This window comes from Elephantulus edwardii, unplaced genomic scaffold (assembly GCF_000299155.1).
Source record: "Elephantulus edwardii isolate Elephantulus edwardi_28Jun2011 unplaced genomic scaffold, EleEdw1.0 scaffold00048, whole genome shotgun sequence".
NCBI lineage: Eukaryota > Metazoa > Chordata > Mammalia > Macroscelidea > Macroscelididae > Elephantulus > Elephantulus edwardii.
In genome coordinates this window covers 16657519-16674017 of record NW_006399798.1, presented here as the reverse complement: position 1 = coordinate 16674017, position 16499 = coordinate 16657519, and the positions used below count along the sequence as shown (strand labels likewise).

At 45.1% G+C, this 16499-nt stretch overlaps 1 protein-coding gene across 1 annotated transcript in view; it reads right to left on the bottom strand.

Moving 5' to 3' along the window:
* Nucleotides 1-16499, bottom strand: part of PITPNC1 (phosphatidylinositol transfer protein, cytoplasmic 1) — a 163459-nt gene that overhangs the window by 48748 nt on the left and 98212 nt on the right. Inside the window, exon 5 of the mRNA XM_006886271.1 lies at nt 2117-2212. Coding sequence (XP_006886333.1) covers nt 2117-2212 — 96 coding nt within the window. The remainder of the gene's footprint in view (nt 1-2116; nt 2213-16499) is intronic.

Here is a 16499-nt window from a genome sequence, read left to right as displayed (position 1 = left end):
GCTGACGGACAGACTACACCCGAGGCCTGTGGACGCCCCTGTCTCTGTACACCATGAACCTGCTGACGGACAGACTACACCCGAGGCCTGTGGACACCCCTGTCTCTGTACACTGTGAACCTGCTGACGGACAGACTAGACCTGAGGCCTGTGGACACCCCTGTCTCACTCTAAGGAGCTCTGTGTCCTTTGAACATTTTGGGCCTATGAATGGGAGACCTTCTGGGAAGGTAATGCCACTGGAGAATTCTCAACTCATTCCAGCTCTTCCTTTCGGAGTGCCAAGGCTCGGTGCTGCCTGGCCCTCAGGAAGATTTTCCTAGTTTGGAGGAAAGTCATGGGACATAAATGCCCTGGGAAAATCTGCTGTCAGGGACCTCTCCAGAGAGCTAAAGAGTAAGGATATTAGTTTAGAGATGAAGGGGAGCCTGATCCAGGCATGGTCTTCCCATGGCTTGCTGTGCATCTGAGAGCTGGACAATGAATAAGGATGAAAGAAGAACTGATGCCTTTGAGTTGTGGTGTTGAAGAAGACTATGGAAACATACCATGGATTGCCAAAGGAACAAACAGGTCTGTCCTGGAGAAGGGGAAGCCTTCTCCTTGGGGGCAAGGATTCAGAAGCTCTGTCTCATATGCTTTGGGCATGTTGCCAGGAGGGACCAGTCCTTAGAGAAGGCCATCATGCTTGGAAGGGTAGAGGGTCAGCGCAGAAGAAGACGACCCTGGATGGGATGGATTTGCAGAGAGACTGTGGCCATGGGGTCAAGTCATTATGAGTCATTGTCAACTCACTTAACAGCTCCCCAAACAACAACAATGAAGAAACAATGGGAAAGGATGACAGAAGAAGAGCCTGTGAGTTGTGGTGTTAGAAGAGGACCGACTATTCCACGGACCGCCGAAAGAACGCACAGGTGTGTCTCGAGAAGGTGCTGCTTAGAGGCAAGAGAGGGGTATCCTGGCCTTCCATCCTTGGAGCATGGTGCCCGGAGGGCTCAGTCTTTGGAAACAGACATCATGCTGGAAGAGATGGAGGGTCAGAGGAAGAGAGGAAGACCCTCAATGAAATGGACCGACACAGTGATTCCCAATGGGCTCGAGCATATCAGAGACGATAAAGCGAGTACAGGACAGGGCAGGCTTCAGCTCTGTTTTCACAGGCTTGCTAAGGGTTGTAGGCAACTCAGTGGTACCAAACAACAATGAAGAAACCCAAAGGCAGTGCGTGACTCACTTCTCTGTGACTCCCAAGAGTCACCGCCACCAGAAAGCGTCTTTACATTTCCATCTGAGGAAGGTCTCTGAGCAGCACACACGGTCTGTAACTGGCTGGGAACGGAATGGTCGCTGGTCCGAATCCATCCAGCAGCATCACAGAAGACTCAGGCCTGATGACCTGCTTCTGTGGAGAGTACAGTCAACCCTACTCCTGTGCCCAAATGAGAAATTCCCACAGAGAAAGGGGAAGTAATTGACATGAGGGGCCTTCTCTCCCAGCTTTACCGAACCAGGCCTGGGTAGCGTTGTTACTCTTTCCCTGGGGCATAAAGGAAGCAGCAAAATGAGAGGTGAATAGTCAGTCATTCATCCAATTGATATTTTCAACTTATCCCTGTCATATGGGAGCCCTGGTGGCACAGTGCCTTATGTGTTGAACCACCATGGTGTGAGCCCACCAGGTGGAGAAGGGTGGACAGCTTCTTCCCTGCATTCTACAGCCTCCATAACGCAAAGGAGAGTTACCACGAGTTGGAATCCACTTGACATCAGTGGCTTTGCTGTTTTGGTTACATGTCACCTAAGATCTAGGGTGGGGACCTATCAGTGAGCAAAAGGCCCCCTGAGGGTCCCTTCCTCCAGTCAAGAAACTTCTAATCTTGCAAGAGAGGTAAACAGTCAAGAAATAATCACTTCAATAAAGAGGGAGTTAAAAGTGCTGGAAGGAAATGTACAAAGGAGACTCTGTGAGAGGGAGACAGAATTTATGAGTCTAGGGTCAGGAAAGATGTTCTGGAAGAAATGACAGCTACATTGAGACCTGCAGAATGAAAAGTGGTCAAAGCTGGTGTTCCAGGCAGAAGGAACACGAAATACCACCCCGTCTCCCGCTTACCTCAGATTCCTTGTAGTAACGTTCTGGAATTTCATCGCAGGCAATATCAATAAAGCAAACTTCTCTCTCTATGTCTTTGGCTTCGTTGTCGAAAATCTGAAAGAGCAGAGCAACACATAAAAGGTTAGTGACGCCAGGTGGAACCCTCTCAAGTGCCCTTGGGGTCGGCACAGAGGTATACGAGGCAGAAGAGCGCCCCACACAGCACCTCCCATGGCTCCGTGGCCCTGGCCAGGGCTTCCTGCCTGCCTCAGAATGTGCTAGAATTAGAAAAGGCTTCTCTTCATCACTGAGGTTTTGTCACTTCAGAGGCAGGCTGGCGAGGAGCAGAAGAGAATGGGGGCTGTTTTTAGAAAGTCGAGAGTGAGGACATAAAACTGCTTCCAAAAATCTCTTCTCCGAATGAAGTCTGATGGGTTTTGGCAGTTTATCCCACCAAGGGGAGCGGAGAGGCTGGGGAGGGGCTGGAAAGAGATGAGACTAAAAAGCAGGAAGAGACACATTCTTCCGGTTTTGGACTTGAAACAAACTTCACAGAGCTTGATTTCACAAATAGCACACACTCAAGGCAGGAAATACAGGTAAACGAAAAGAAAGTAACAGTTACCCCCATCTCAGCTCCCAGAGAGAAACAAGGGTGTTATGCTTGACCCTTTAAGAGCCTGATCCCTTGACACACAGAGGAATCACAAGGCACAGTTTGGAAGGATGCTGCTACGGGTCTTGTCAGGCTATTCGAGATTCTGCTGGCCCGGAATGTTCATCGCTTGCAAAAACCGTGTAAGCTATAAATTCTGGTGGAAAGCTGAAGTTACTCCAGTTTTACCCATTGCCATTTCCCCTTCTCCTCCCCCAGCCGCCAGAGACAGTCTCCCCTGTCCTTCTGCAGCAGATGAAGTCTTAAAAAACCATTTTGTCCTTGGGGAAGTTTTAACTGTTTCCATGACTCACTGTGCCCCAAGCTCCTGCAGGGGGACCATCAGTTAACACTAATTAAATCTGACTTTCTGTATAGAATGACTAGGGAGGCTGAAGCCTAAGAACAGGGCCCCAACTCGGATCTGGTGCGTAGTATCCTGCACTCTCCCTCAGGAGCGCATTGACAGAGCCCTTCCTGCCTTGTCTGGGTCTCAAGTAGAAACTATCAGCACTTTCCTGAATGATATGTGTGCTGATAATTATCCTCCAAGTTCGCTGTTTTCCTCACATGTTTAGAGACTGGCCTCACCAGCTTTGTCTGAGGAGATGGATGCCCAGGCAGCCCTGCTGTGGCCACTGCATTTTCCATAAAGGAAGAAAGAGACAGATGGATTCTTGGGTCAGCTCCAATTCTTTCCACTGCCACTTAAGAGTAAATGCGTGGGCACACTCCGAGAGGGCTTGGGAGGGACAGGTGGCTGGCTTAGAAGTGAAGCAGAGGGGAGGAGGGGGAAACACAGTCAAGTCTGAGTTTGTTGTTGTCTGAGTTTGTGTGCCTTTGAGTCAGGACGGACTCACAGCTGACCTTCAGAGGCAGCAAACCTCATGGGTGGGGATTGCCCGTCCTTCTCCTGCAAGCTTGAGTGGAGAAGGAAACTGTGAAATGAAATAGTGGGGCTTGGATGGCTCGCAGAAGTCTCTTTTAAGAGTAGCAAGCTCTGGTGGCTGAGTTGTAGGGAACTGTGCTGCTGACCCAAAGGTGCACTATTCAAATCCACCAGGTGCTCTGTGGAAGACACATGGGAATCTCCTCCCACGTGATTGGGTGGCTCTGAAAACATACTGGAGCGTCAGCCATGAGCCGGTTCTGATGGTACGACAACAACTTTTAATGGTGTACCAACACACAGAGGGAAGAAGCAGGTCATATTAAGGAAACAAAGCAAAACTGAGTCTATCCCTGAAGAAAATGAGAGTCGACAGCATAAATTACCAGAGGAGTCAGGAGCGTTTGCGGAGGGTAAAAATGATAGGATTCGAGGGGAGGGAAGTAGATTGTTGAAAGGGCAAATAGGCAGGGATGATAACAGGCCTAGTGGCACCAGGAGTGAAGCACTGGGGTGCCAACCAAAAGGCTGGAAGTTTGAAGCTATCAATCAGCTGCTCTGTGCGAGAAAATGTGGTAGGTGGCGTCTGTCTGTAACAGTTACAGCCTTGGAAATCCTATGGGATATATTTACTCTGTAAATGTAAAAAAAAAGCTGCTATCAGTTGGAATTGACTAGATGGCAATGAATCAGGCCGGCTTTTTTTAAAAATTTTTTTTCCCGGCTTTGTTTTTAAAGGGAGTTAATGACCAAACTGTGTGGGCTTTTCCTAATGTAGTTCGTTCAAATATTCTTGATCATCCATTATACCAATTAGCAAATTCTTGCCTCTCAGCTCTGAATTCTCTGACTTGCTTCTGCTCTGAGATAAAGGGGCCATTTCTCTTTCACAGTAAGCACGATGCCAAGCCTCGTCAGTAGAGGGCGCTGGAGGAACTCAGCAGGAAGAAGGGGGTGTCTCCTCCTGGTTCTGGGGTGCTGTGCTTTGCTTTTCCTTGCTCTTGTCCAACAGCACTTTGTCCCAGCAATATGTCACAGTGCCTTGGGGGTCTGGCAGCGCTGGTCTAAACCCAATAACCACATCATCATGGCCCTCCTGACGTGGGCACCATGCGTGCCTGCTTTACCACTGGTGCCCCAGTGCCCTCTGCACACCTGCCCTCCAGCCCCCAGGCTTGACTTCTGCTGTTTGGGGACTGGACTGGCCTCTGGGCTCAGGAATCTGGAGAAGTTTCCTCCCTACTCTCCAGTGGGTTACAACCACACTTTCACAAGGAAATCTGAACCCCACACATGGGGATGGACCCCTTTCACGTTAGTCCTCCAGCATCAGGGTGTCCGTTAGTATTTTCTTGACATCTTTACAGCTATTCCACTCTTATGATTCAATAACTCTTTATATTAAACCTCCACCTTGAGACTGTTGTGGTGTACTGCAGAGTTGGAACCAACCTATTGCTAACCCTCTGGCTATTAACCTGAGATGATCACATTGACATTTTAACACATTATCAACTATTAACTTGAGATGGTCACATGACTGTTGTCTCCTGCTTGGGCCATAAGTGATATTTCCACCATGTGTAAAGGGCTGACCAGAGCTTTGAGAGCTACAGAAGGAGGGCCCAGTTCCTTTCTTTAAGAAGTTTACCATTGACATAAAAAAAAGGTTAGAAAAACTGTGGTACGCTCACACAATGGAATATTAGGTGACACTGAAAAATAACAAACTTGTAAAACACTACACAAGATGGTTAAGTCTGGAAGACATTATGCTGAGTGAAATATCTCAGTCACAAAAGGACAAATAATGCATAATACTACTGTTATAAAATAGAACTAACAAAGAGTGGGGAGAACAGGAGAAGAGTGGATAGATAATGAACACTGTACTAGAACTGTCTGAAAGGAATGTATAATCAGGTATTATATGTATGACAATTAACAATCTGGCACAAGAGATGCATTACAAAGAGGACTGGGGGAGGGAGAAAGAAAAGAACATGTGCAACAATGAATGAATGAAAACCCAAGCTTTCTGTGAACTTCCATTTAAATGGTAATAACAAAACCTCCAGAAGTTTCCCATCTAGTGGGAGAAACAGACTTGGAAGCTGCAACCAAAACCAGAAGGCAGATGAAAAGATGGTCTCCAAAAGAAAGGGAAGAACAGACTTGATAGGAGAGACACGTTTGAGTTTGTGTGGAGAAGTAAGTGGTCAAATGAAATACCGGGTCACAGATCACTTGCACGGGTCTCTTTTCAGTTTAGGGAGCTCTGGTGGTTTAGTGGTGAGGAGCTGCACCTCTAAGTCAAAGGTAGGCAGTTAGAATCTGTTAGGAGCTCCCTGAGAGAAAGATGGGCAGTCTCTTCCCATGTGCTTGACTGACTCTGAAAACCTGCCCGAGGGTCAGCTCCTACTCAATGGCACATAATGGCAAATAACAATAACTTTTAAGTTTGCAGCGAGTGAAGATTGGCTCTGGAGATTGGGGGTGCCGTGATGGAGGATGATGAAGGGTGTGAGCTTTGAAAGAAGAGGTGGAGGGAGAAGGGTTAAAGAGAAAAGTGGGAACATGACCATCCCACAAGGAGAGAATGGTGGGAACAACTAGGGAAAGAACATATATTTGACACAGAATAAATGAATAGTGGACAAAATATTTCTTCAACAAATATCTTCAAATAAATAATAGAATGAGTATTATCTAAATGCCAGACACTATCACATACTGTATAATATATTCTGTCCTATTTAATCGGCACAACATTCATAGGAGAATCATATTTACTATTCATAGTATTTTCAGATGAGAAAACCAAGGGTCTAAGTCTTAAAGAAACTGTAGGAGGTTACATAACCAGGCGACAGAAACAGTAGGATTTACCACCAAGCTCCTGTGAAAAAGGGCTTTCTCTTAGCGCGCAACCAAGAAGATAAATTCCAGCTCAAAGTGCTTCTGTTCCTTCTGCGTGTTTCTTTTTTAAATACTGAAAATGTTGTAATTGTTTTCCATTGTTGCACAATGTCTTACCCCCTCACTTCTTCCCTCCCCCAGGTCACCCCACAATGCACCCCTTGTTCCAGACTGTTGTCATACGTATTGGTTTCTTTTGAGAAAGTTGAAATTGGAACCTAATTCTCATCCTGGTATTTACCAGATGGAAGCCCTGGGTAGTTGTACTGAGATCTGTGAACAGTTTGGAGCTCTTTGGTTTTATCGTTAAAGAACAGCTCTGGAAGAATCCACTTGCGTGATCTTCAGTCCAAAGCGGTGCTCTTTGTTAAAAGGACACTTAACTCTCAGGTCAAAGTCCATAAATCACCAACTACAGAAAGCTTTCCTTACTTGCGCTCTCCAAGCTCCAGTCTCTCACAAAACCACTTTGAAGATAAGCCTTCTCATGCTTGAGATCCCAAAGAGCCTTAATTTCAAATAAATAATGAATTTCTTAATGATTAGAGATCTTAGGAGATGCCCGTTGGTTTAAAAGACGTTAGCTTCTCCTTTCCAAAGGGAATGCATGGCAAGAATATTGCTTACTAATTGATGTGAGTTTCCTTTCAGAAGCTCAAGTTCTGCTTCCTTGCTTGTAAACATCCCAAGTTCACGTAACTCCCAATATAGTGCTTACACAGGCTTCCTAACGGACAATGGGCTCCAGCTTTCCAAAGAGCTCAGAGATGATGCAGGATGGGCAATGCTTCTTTTTAACGTACGGCAGCCATGAAATGGTAAGAAACCGCACTGCAATCCCAAAGGCGTGCAGTTCGAATCCACCAGGTGCTCCACAGGAGAAGGATGGACAGTCTCCACCCATGTGATTTCCTGTCTCTGAAAACCTGCTGGAGGGTCAGCTATGGGTTGGTTCTGACTCGATGGTCCACAACCACCACCACCACAACAACAGAACAGTACTACTTTCCTAAAGCTACTAGACTTTAAAATGACAACCAATGTGGTGGATTAGAACAATGGAAATTCATTCTCTCACAGTTACAGAGGCTAGATGTTCAAAACCAAGATGTTGGCCAGGTTATGCTCCTTCTGAAGGCTGTAGGGAAGAGTCTTTCCTTGTTCTTTCCTTCTGGAGGCGTTTTGGTGCTCCTTGGCGTACAGACTCTAATCTCATATATCCCTCTAATCTCTATCTGGCTTTCTATGGCCTTCTTCCCGTGTCTGTGTGGCTCTGTGTCTTCAAATCACCTCCTCTTCATAAAGACACCAGTCATTGTAATTAGGGCTCATCTCAACCCAGTATCACTTCATTTTACGTGGATTCATTGGCAAAGACCACTTACAAATCAGGTCATACTTACACACACGAGCAGTTAGGATTTTGCATGCCTTTTGCAGGGGGCACGGTTTAACCCCCAACACAGAGTGAAACCTCTCAGTATTGGCTGTTGGGCCTTATATCAGGAGTCAGGAGGGCTGCATTTGTATTCAGGCATCTCTCCAGGCTGCTCTGGGTAAGCCTCGGCTTTGAGTCTCCATATCCTCATCTGTGATAAATTGAAAAGCACAGTCTAGACAGACTGAGTTTGAAGGAATCTGTGAAACTTTCTGGAATAGCAGGAAAAATCTGGAGAAGATGCATTTTTCCTGGAGAAAGTATTGGATTGTTTTCATCTGATTATCAAAGAAATGTGTGGTCATGAAGTTATGATCAAGTGACCTAGATGACCACTGACATTCCTTCCAGTTGGAAACTCTGATATTAACCTCTGGGTCCTGTTGGTCTCATGCATCTTGCTTCCTTCTCTGCCCCACAGCCAGCCTCCTTGGGTGGGTGGAGGGAAGGCCTGCAGTGTAGTTCCATCTCCACTGGGGATGGGAAGTGGCAGTGGTTGTGACATAGTGTAATCAGAGGCCATAGCCAGGGTGAAACGGTCTAATCTCCACGCACAGCTCAGGGCACGATCCAGAACTAAGCCAACACTGTTACAGTCAGAGGCTCAGCCAGGCCCCAGAGGAAACAGTCAGCAAGAAACTATTCATCTGGGCGTCCCCAGCGGGAGCAGCAACAGCAGCAGCTGCCAAAGCTCGGATCCAACCACTGGCTCTCGTAGGTGGAGAGAGAGATTTGCTGAGACAGTTTCAACTGCTGAGACCAGATGTATCTTGTTATCCTGTTGATCCATCCAGCCAAAGCTTTGTCTTGAGCTGTGGCTTGGATTTAGAAGTTAACTGTGGCATACATCTCTGCTAATAATTTTGCCGTCTTTGGCAATTACGAGAGACATGGGCGGATAGTATCTTCTACTTCATCCATGGGTCATCTGCACTGAATTTCAGTGCCAACTTTTCTGACCTTTGCATTACAACCATGGTAATGGATGTTCAACAGGACAAACTCCTTTTAACATGAGCTGAGTTACAAGGAGAAGGCAAACCTTTCAAATAAACACCATCATGCGAATTCCAAAATGTAAAAGGAAGTAATTTCTCCATTTTATAAAACCACCATGCAGAAGTCCAGTATTTAAAAAAAAACCAAACACTTCATATACTTTGACCTAGTAAGCTGACATGTTGAGAATTTAAGGAAGAATCTTAAATGAGGAACTGCTTTATGGGCAAAAACTTTCATTGCAACACTTGTAATGGCAACAACAAAGACAACAATGAAGAGTAACAAAAAAACAGAAAGAAGGGGAGCTCTGGTGGCCTAGTGGTAAGGAGCTGTAACTACAATCCCAGAGGCGCACGGTTCGAATCCACCAGATGCTCTGCCGGGGAAGGAGGGACAATCTCCTCCTGTACCAGTCAGATCTGATTTGACGGTACGTGCACACACAAAAAAATAATAAAATAAAAAAAATTTAAAAAAACACAAAGAAAAGAAAACTCCACTTGCCTAAATGTCTCACTATGTTCAGTTACAAAAAGACTATTTTATGGAATAAAGCCATCATTATAAAAAGCTAAGGTAATTTTTACATACAGAACTAACTGTGGATGGTTACCAAAGAAAGGAAGGGAGGAAGAGGGGGGATGAGAATTCATAAATTGGTAAGTTGGGTGAAGAAAAAAATATACAAAACATTTATTGGACATTGGGATTAATTATATTAATCTATTATAATCTAATAGAATGCATTTGAATGATCAAATGCAATTATAGCTATAATATTATAAACAACATGTCCATGAATGAACAATTAAGAATCAATTATTGGTAAACTTTTCCTTAATAAAAAAAAGAAATAAACAAGTCAATTAAACAATGAATAAGAATGACAGAAAAAGAACTGACGCCTTTGAGTTGTTGTGTTGGAGAGGAGTACTGGATATCCCACAGACTGCCGAAAGAAAAAACAGATGGGTTTCAGAAAAAGTGCAGCCAGAATGTTCCTTGGGTGCAAGGATGGTGAAATTTCCTCTCACATACTTTGGGCTATGAGAGGCTGTTTTTCAGAGAGAGACATCATGCTTGAAAAGGTAGAAGAGGGTCTTCTAAAGACAAGACGGACTGACATGGTAACTTCCGCAAGGGGTTCTAGTGTGTCAGGGATGATGAGGATGGCGCAGGATAGGATGGGACTCAGATCTACTGTTCATAGGGTCACTTGAGTAGTTCTTGACCCAATGGCACCTAACACCAATGTTATGGGGAGTGGCTAAAGAAATGCTGACAAACCCACTTGATGAAGATGAACCCAACCCAACCCAACCAACTACACAAAACCCCAAGCCCACTGCCATCAAACTGACTTTGACTCTCATTGAGCCTGTGAGGCGGGAGAGAACTGCCCCACTGGGCTTCCAGGCTGTAAACTCTGTGGAAGCAGCCTGTCTCGTTCTGCTCCCATGAAGCAGCTGGAAGTTTGAGTCATTGATCTTTAGTCAGCAGATGAACGCTTTAACTTCTGCATCCCCATGGTTCCTTTGCATTTGAATTAAGTCAAAAGTCAAAGTCATTGCTGTGGAGTTGGAACTGACTCACAGGTGTCCCTTCAGCAGGTTTTTAATGGTTATAAATCAGATGGAAGGAGACTGCCCATCTTTCTCCTGCAGAGCAGCTGGTGGATTAAAGTAGAATGTTTCTGAGTTGGCAGCACAGTTCTCTACCCGCGAGATCACCAGAGCTCCGCTGAATTAAGTAGCCATTGATAAAAAAGGAGATACGTACGTAGACTCTCTGTTACGTGCTAAGTCTCTCGGTGCCACTGGGTTGGCAATGGCTCATAGCTGACTTTCCAGTGGGTTTCTAAGGTTGTACACTGCACGGAGGGGGACTGGTCATCTTTCTTCTGGGGAGCTGTTAATGGATTCAAACTTTCCACCTTTGGGCTAGCAACTTTCTACATACTATATCAAACACTATTGTTCAAAAATCTGTATTCATGTAGAACTTCAGTTATAACTTAGTTAGAAATAGGGTTTTTGCAGATGTAATTAGTTAAAAGTATCTCAAGAGGAATCTACCAGACAAATGACTGTTGTCTTTATAAGAAAAACAAAAAGGGAGCATTGAGCACAGATTCTACTCACAAGAGAAACAGACGCTCCTACAAGCTAAGGACTCCAGGGCACCAGCAAGATCTAGCAAGAAGCATGGAAGGATTTTTCCTAGTGCCTTTGGGGGAACACAGCCTGGCTCACTCTGACACCTTGATTTTGAACTTCTTTACCTCCAGAACCATGAGAGAATACATTTACCTTTTAAAACCATCAGTGGCAGGGGTGGCCTAGTAGCAAGAAGCTGTACTGCAATCCCAGAGGTATGTGGTTCGAATCCACCAGATGTCCTGCTGGAGAAGGAGGGGCAATTTCCTCTTGTACCACCAGTCAGATCTGATTTCACGGTACACACACACACACACACACACACACACACACATAAAATAAAATGTATCTACGAACAATATAGCCTAAGCACATGTTTCTGTAGACTTTAAATCACACTTAGACTACTTGTAACATCAAATACAATGCAAATGATATGTAAATAACACTTCAAGCTCCCTCTTAGCCCCTGATGGACTGCTTGGCCCCTTTAAGTGCTTCTGTCACCCTAATACGTTCCACTGGCTACTGGTTGAATCCAAAAGTGAGGACTAGCTGAATACGGAGGGGTGGTCACTTTGGTGATAAACACAGAAAATGACTATGGCCATGTATACAACTTCCTTTTTGAGCAAATATCTACTTCTAGATTTTGTAATCTCTCTTGCTTTTGCTTCTAGATTTTGTGATCTTTCTGGTTACAGCCTCTGGAGGGAGAGCCCCCGAGGGGATGGAATGGCTCTTTGGAAAGGCAAAATCCTGGGACTCAGGACTCTGTGGTCTCTTTGTTCTAGCACCATAATTTCGGTGGTGGAAACTAGATGCTTGGTTGCTGGGAGGTTTTTCTCTTCCTGCCATCTGCTCGCGCTACGGAACAGGCAAGGTGGAGATAGTGGATTAGTAGAGAATTTGAGAAAAATCCTCTGGTCATCTTGTTCTATGCTTCAGATACGATTAAAAGGATAAAGAGTCTTAGCTAAGTTGCTATTCTTCTGTGGACTAGCTTGATTTTTTCACACTTGGGAAGGCTTAGAGGGACGCAATTGACCAAGACATTCTAACAACAGGTTCAGCACGAGGGAACAACTGGAAACAGAATTATCATTCCAACGATGCTTTCATCATTCCTGCTCTGGATTTGCAAAATGGCCATTGGTTTGTTGTAAGGAAGGGAATACTGGTTAAAGTTGATAGGTTGATGCTTCAGACGCCTACAACTTGCTTGTGGCTTAGAAAGTACTGTCTAAAAGCAGCGCATCCAGTTACAGAAAGCCTGCAAAGCACTGATGGTCAGAGGGGAAAATGTCCAGGGTAGAGATGAGGTAAATCACCTGTCTGTTATCCGAGTTCCACTGACATCCTCACCAAGAACATTTTCACAGCTACGCAAGTCAGTGATGACCGTGTCGCCCACATGTATACAGTCCATGATCCAAAGCAACGTGCAGGCAACGTGTCTTCCGTATTGCCAGTGAGACAGAGATGGAAAGGATGGCCTTTATTTAGTGGTCTTGTAGAAAGATCTGCCTCTCTTCTTGCTTTGCATTTTCCAGAAGAGCGACTTGGGCAATTGATTTATTCTGCAGGTGGAATTATTGAAGAATAGCGAAGAGAGCGAGCAGCTGGGCACACAGCAATCAGCAACTCCACAAGTGTTTATGAAACACCCTCTGTGCCTCTTAGCAGGAACCCAGTGGTGCAGTGTGTAGAGCACCAGACTGCAAGTGGATCCAGCAGTGGCTCTGAGGATGGAGGGTGGAGACTTACAGCCTTGGGAACACCGCAGAGGATTCTCCGTGAGTTCGAATCAACTCCACGGCTGAGGGGTTTTTGGTTTGGTGTCTCTCAAGGAGCCTTGATGGCATAGTGTGTGCAGTGTTGGGCTGTTAACTGAAAGATCAATAGTTTGAATCCACCAGCTGCTCCACGGTAGAAAAATGGGCGGTCTCTTCCTGGAAAGTTTTGTAGCCTCAGAAACCTGATGTAGGGTCACTAGGAGCCGAATCAACTGGATAGCGGGGAGGTGGGGCCTCTTGGCTGGCAGTGCAACACGCTATAGACCACAGTGCCTCTTAAATGATGGAGGACAAAGCTTATTCTCAGAGAAGCCTCTGATTTTGTAGAAAACAAGACTGAATGTAAGATTGAATGAATATTCACACATATATACAAGAATGTATGTATGTATATACACACACACAATAGGGAGACTTGTTGACTTGGTGATAAGGAGTTGTGCTGCCAACCCAAAGACATGCAGTTCAAACCCACCAGGTGTTCTGTGAAAGAAAGATGGGCAATCTCCTCCCATGCAAACCCCCCAGAGGCTCAGCTACAAGTCAGTTTCACCTTGCTGGTTTACAATACCACCACGCACACACTCACACACTCTCTCACTCTCCACCATCCCTCTGTCAGTCTGCTTGCCCGGTACTGCCGTACTGTGATGCTGGGAGCTACAGCCAAGTTTAAAATCCAACTAGGGTTGTGGTGAATACATTTCAGCAGAGCCTTCAGACTTAACACTGAAAACAAAGGCCTGGTGATCTACTTTTGAAACTTAGTAAACACAAACCCCAGGGATGGTGTTAGACTATTGTTTTACAGAGTGTTGGCAGATGAGTTCCAGTACTGGCTGGCAGGAACTCAAAATTCACAGTGGCCATAACAATGGAGCCAGACAATAACGTAGATGTCATAGGACACAACTGGAACCTCAACAATGTTAGCACAGGTCCATGGTCACCCGAAAGCAGCGCTATTATTTGACCAGCTGGAGGTTGGTAATAAGAAAGACCTGTGGTTTGGTGTCGGGAGGAAAGAAGACCTCGGTCCCACCATGTAGTCCACAGGTGCCAGGGCTGGGGGTACAGCTTAACACACTGAGGTTTCCACTTGGGGGACCTTGTGGATGGTCTGCCGGTGCGGAGGGGATAACCACAGCCAACTCCGGAGCTGAACGGGAGCTTCATCTGTAATGAAGTGGGAGGAACAGCTTTTACTTAATCTTCATCAAATGCTTTGCTTGCCACTGGATTTTGGAGGTATTAACGCTGAGTAAAGGCGAGTCACCCATTGGGGCTGGACCAGTTTGTCTCACACCCTGGGTACACTTCAGCAGCTCCCTGGAGGAGGCTCGCTGGTAGACAATATCATTAGGCTTCTGGTGCAGAAGGGAAAGCTGCTTGTCCAAAGCCAACGGGAAGTCGTAAAGCAAACAGGTTAAAGATCCTGAGTGTTGGAAAGAAGTCTGTCCTCAGTGAGGTGGTGATGACATCTCTGCAGTGCCACGTGGGGAGGCGGTGGACACCTTTTACAGAAGGCCTCTTCAGACCTTGCTGGAGCCTGCTGGGCGCACTGTTCGGTTTTCCCCTCCCCGTTCTCTGACTGTCTAATTACTTTCCAGAATGTGGGGCCTGATTCGTGGCAAAGCATTAAAGGCTCTACACAGGCACTGAGAGGAAGGCACTTAGAAGCAGTTCTCTCTGCAGTGTTCAGAGGGAATAAATTGCATGGGAGGAGACTGCCCATCTTTCTCCCTTAGAGTAGCTTGAACTACTAGCCTTTGGAGTGGCAGTGCAACTCCTTACCATTAAGCCACCAGACTGGATAGAGGAAATGTAAACCATACAGTGTTCTTAGAGGCAAGGATGTTAAGACTTCATATATTTTGGGTGTGTTATGAGGAGAGGTCAGTCCTTGGAAAGGACATCATGCTTGGAAAAGTAGAGGGTCAGTGAAGGAGGGGATGACCTGCAAAGAGATGGACTAACACAGTGACTTCAGCAATGGATTTAAGTACACTATAGGATTTGGGAAGGTTTTGAGATACAAGTCAGAGTTGACTCAACAGCACCTAACAACAACAACGAAGGTCATTCTTTGTATTTTTCATTGCCATTGAGTTAAAACTGACTCATAATTGACTCTCCATTGGGTTCTGAGGCTGAAACTCAGCCAGAAGGAAACTGTCCATCTTTCTCCTGAAGAGCCACTGTGTGGATCCGAACTACTAGAGAAGTGTGGCCTTTGGGTCATCAGCACACTGCCTCTGGACGATGCCGTGAGAGCACCTTAGAAAGGTTACCGGCATCTCCAATCTCTGGTATGAGACTGATAAGATTTTCAAAGTCAACTGGATGCATAATCTAGCATCACTTTGTCATTAATAAAATACAAACAAGAATTCAACTGTTAGTAAACTATGTTAATCCTGGTTTGGTTTTTCCCCCCAAGGCTCTCTGCTTCTGAAATAATTAAAAAAACCCCACACCAAACCTGATTTTTTTGTGGACAAATTACATTGCTATGAACTTTAGCATGTGCATGGATTCTTTTTATCACTGCTATTATCAATGGAGCTCTGGTGGCCTGGTGCTAAGAAGGTGCACTGCAATCCCAAAGGCACACAGTTCAAATCTGCCAGCAGCTCTATGTGAGAAGGATGGACAATCTCCTCCTGTGTGATTTACTGCCTCTGAAAGCCTGCTGGAGGGTCAGCTGTGGGTCAGTTCCCACTAAATAGTACACAGCAATTATCAAGATAGAGAAGAGTCCCAACACTTCCAAAATCGCTTCACGCTATTCTTTGTCGTCACATTCTTCCTCCACCCCCCATGCCTGGCAGCTACTGTTTTTTAGAGCAATATACAAATGGAATCCAAAGAATGCCACCTCTTGAAAGTAGCTTCACTCATTCAATGTAATGTTTTTAAGATTCATCAAGATTGTTTAGTATGGTAAAATATGCTTTTATTGCTAAGTAGTATTCTAATGTATGGATGTGCTATAGTTTGTTGACCAATTCTTTCCTACTTTGAATTGATTATGAATAGAGTTGCTAGAAACATACAGACAAGTTTTTGCATAAACACAAGTTCCTATTTCTCTAGGGTAAATAAATAACCCAGAATGATCTGCTCTGCTATGTGGTGTATGCTTATACTTCTTTATAAAAACTTAAGTATCAATGTTCTTAAGATGGATTGAATAGTATTCCCCTAAAATCAGGCCCGCGCAGATCCTCAGAACATGGTATGATTTGAAAACAGGGTCTTCAGAGACATACAGGCATAAAGTGGAGTTACTGCAGGGTTAGCTTCAGACCACTTCAAGAAAAAGAAATCACGATAACACAATTATGTAGTCTATTAAAAGAGCCCTGGTAACTGACATCCAAGCATATATATGTACACCCATGTTTATCGCAGCTTTGTTCACAATAGCAAGGAGTTGGAAACAACCCAGGTGCCCATCAACAAACGAATGGATAGAGAAGCTGTGGTGTATTCACACAATGGAATACTATGCTGCATTGAAAAACAAGGAACTCATGCAATATT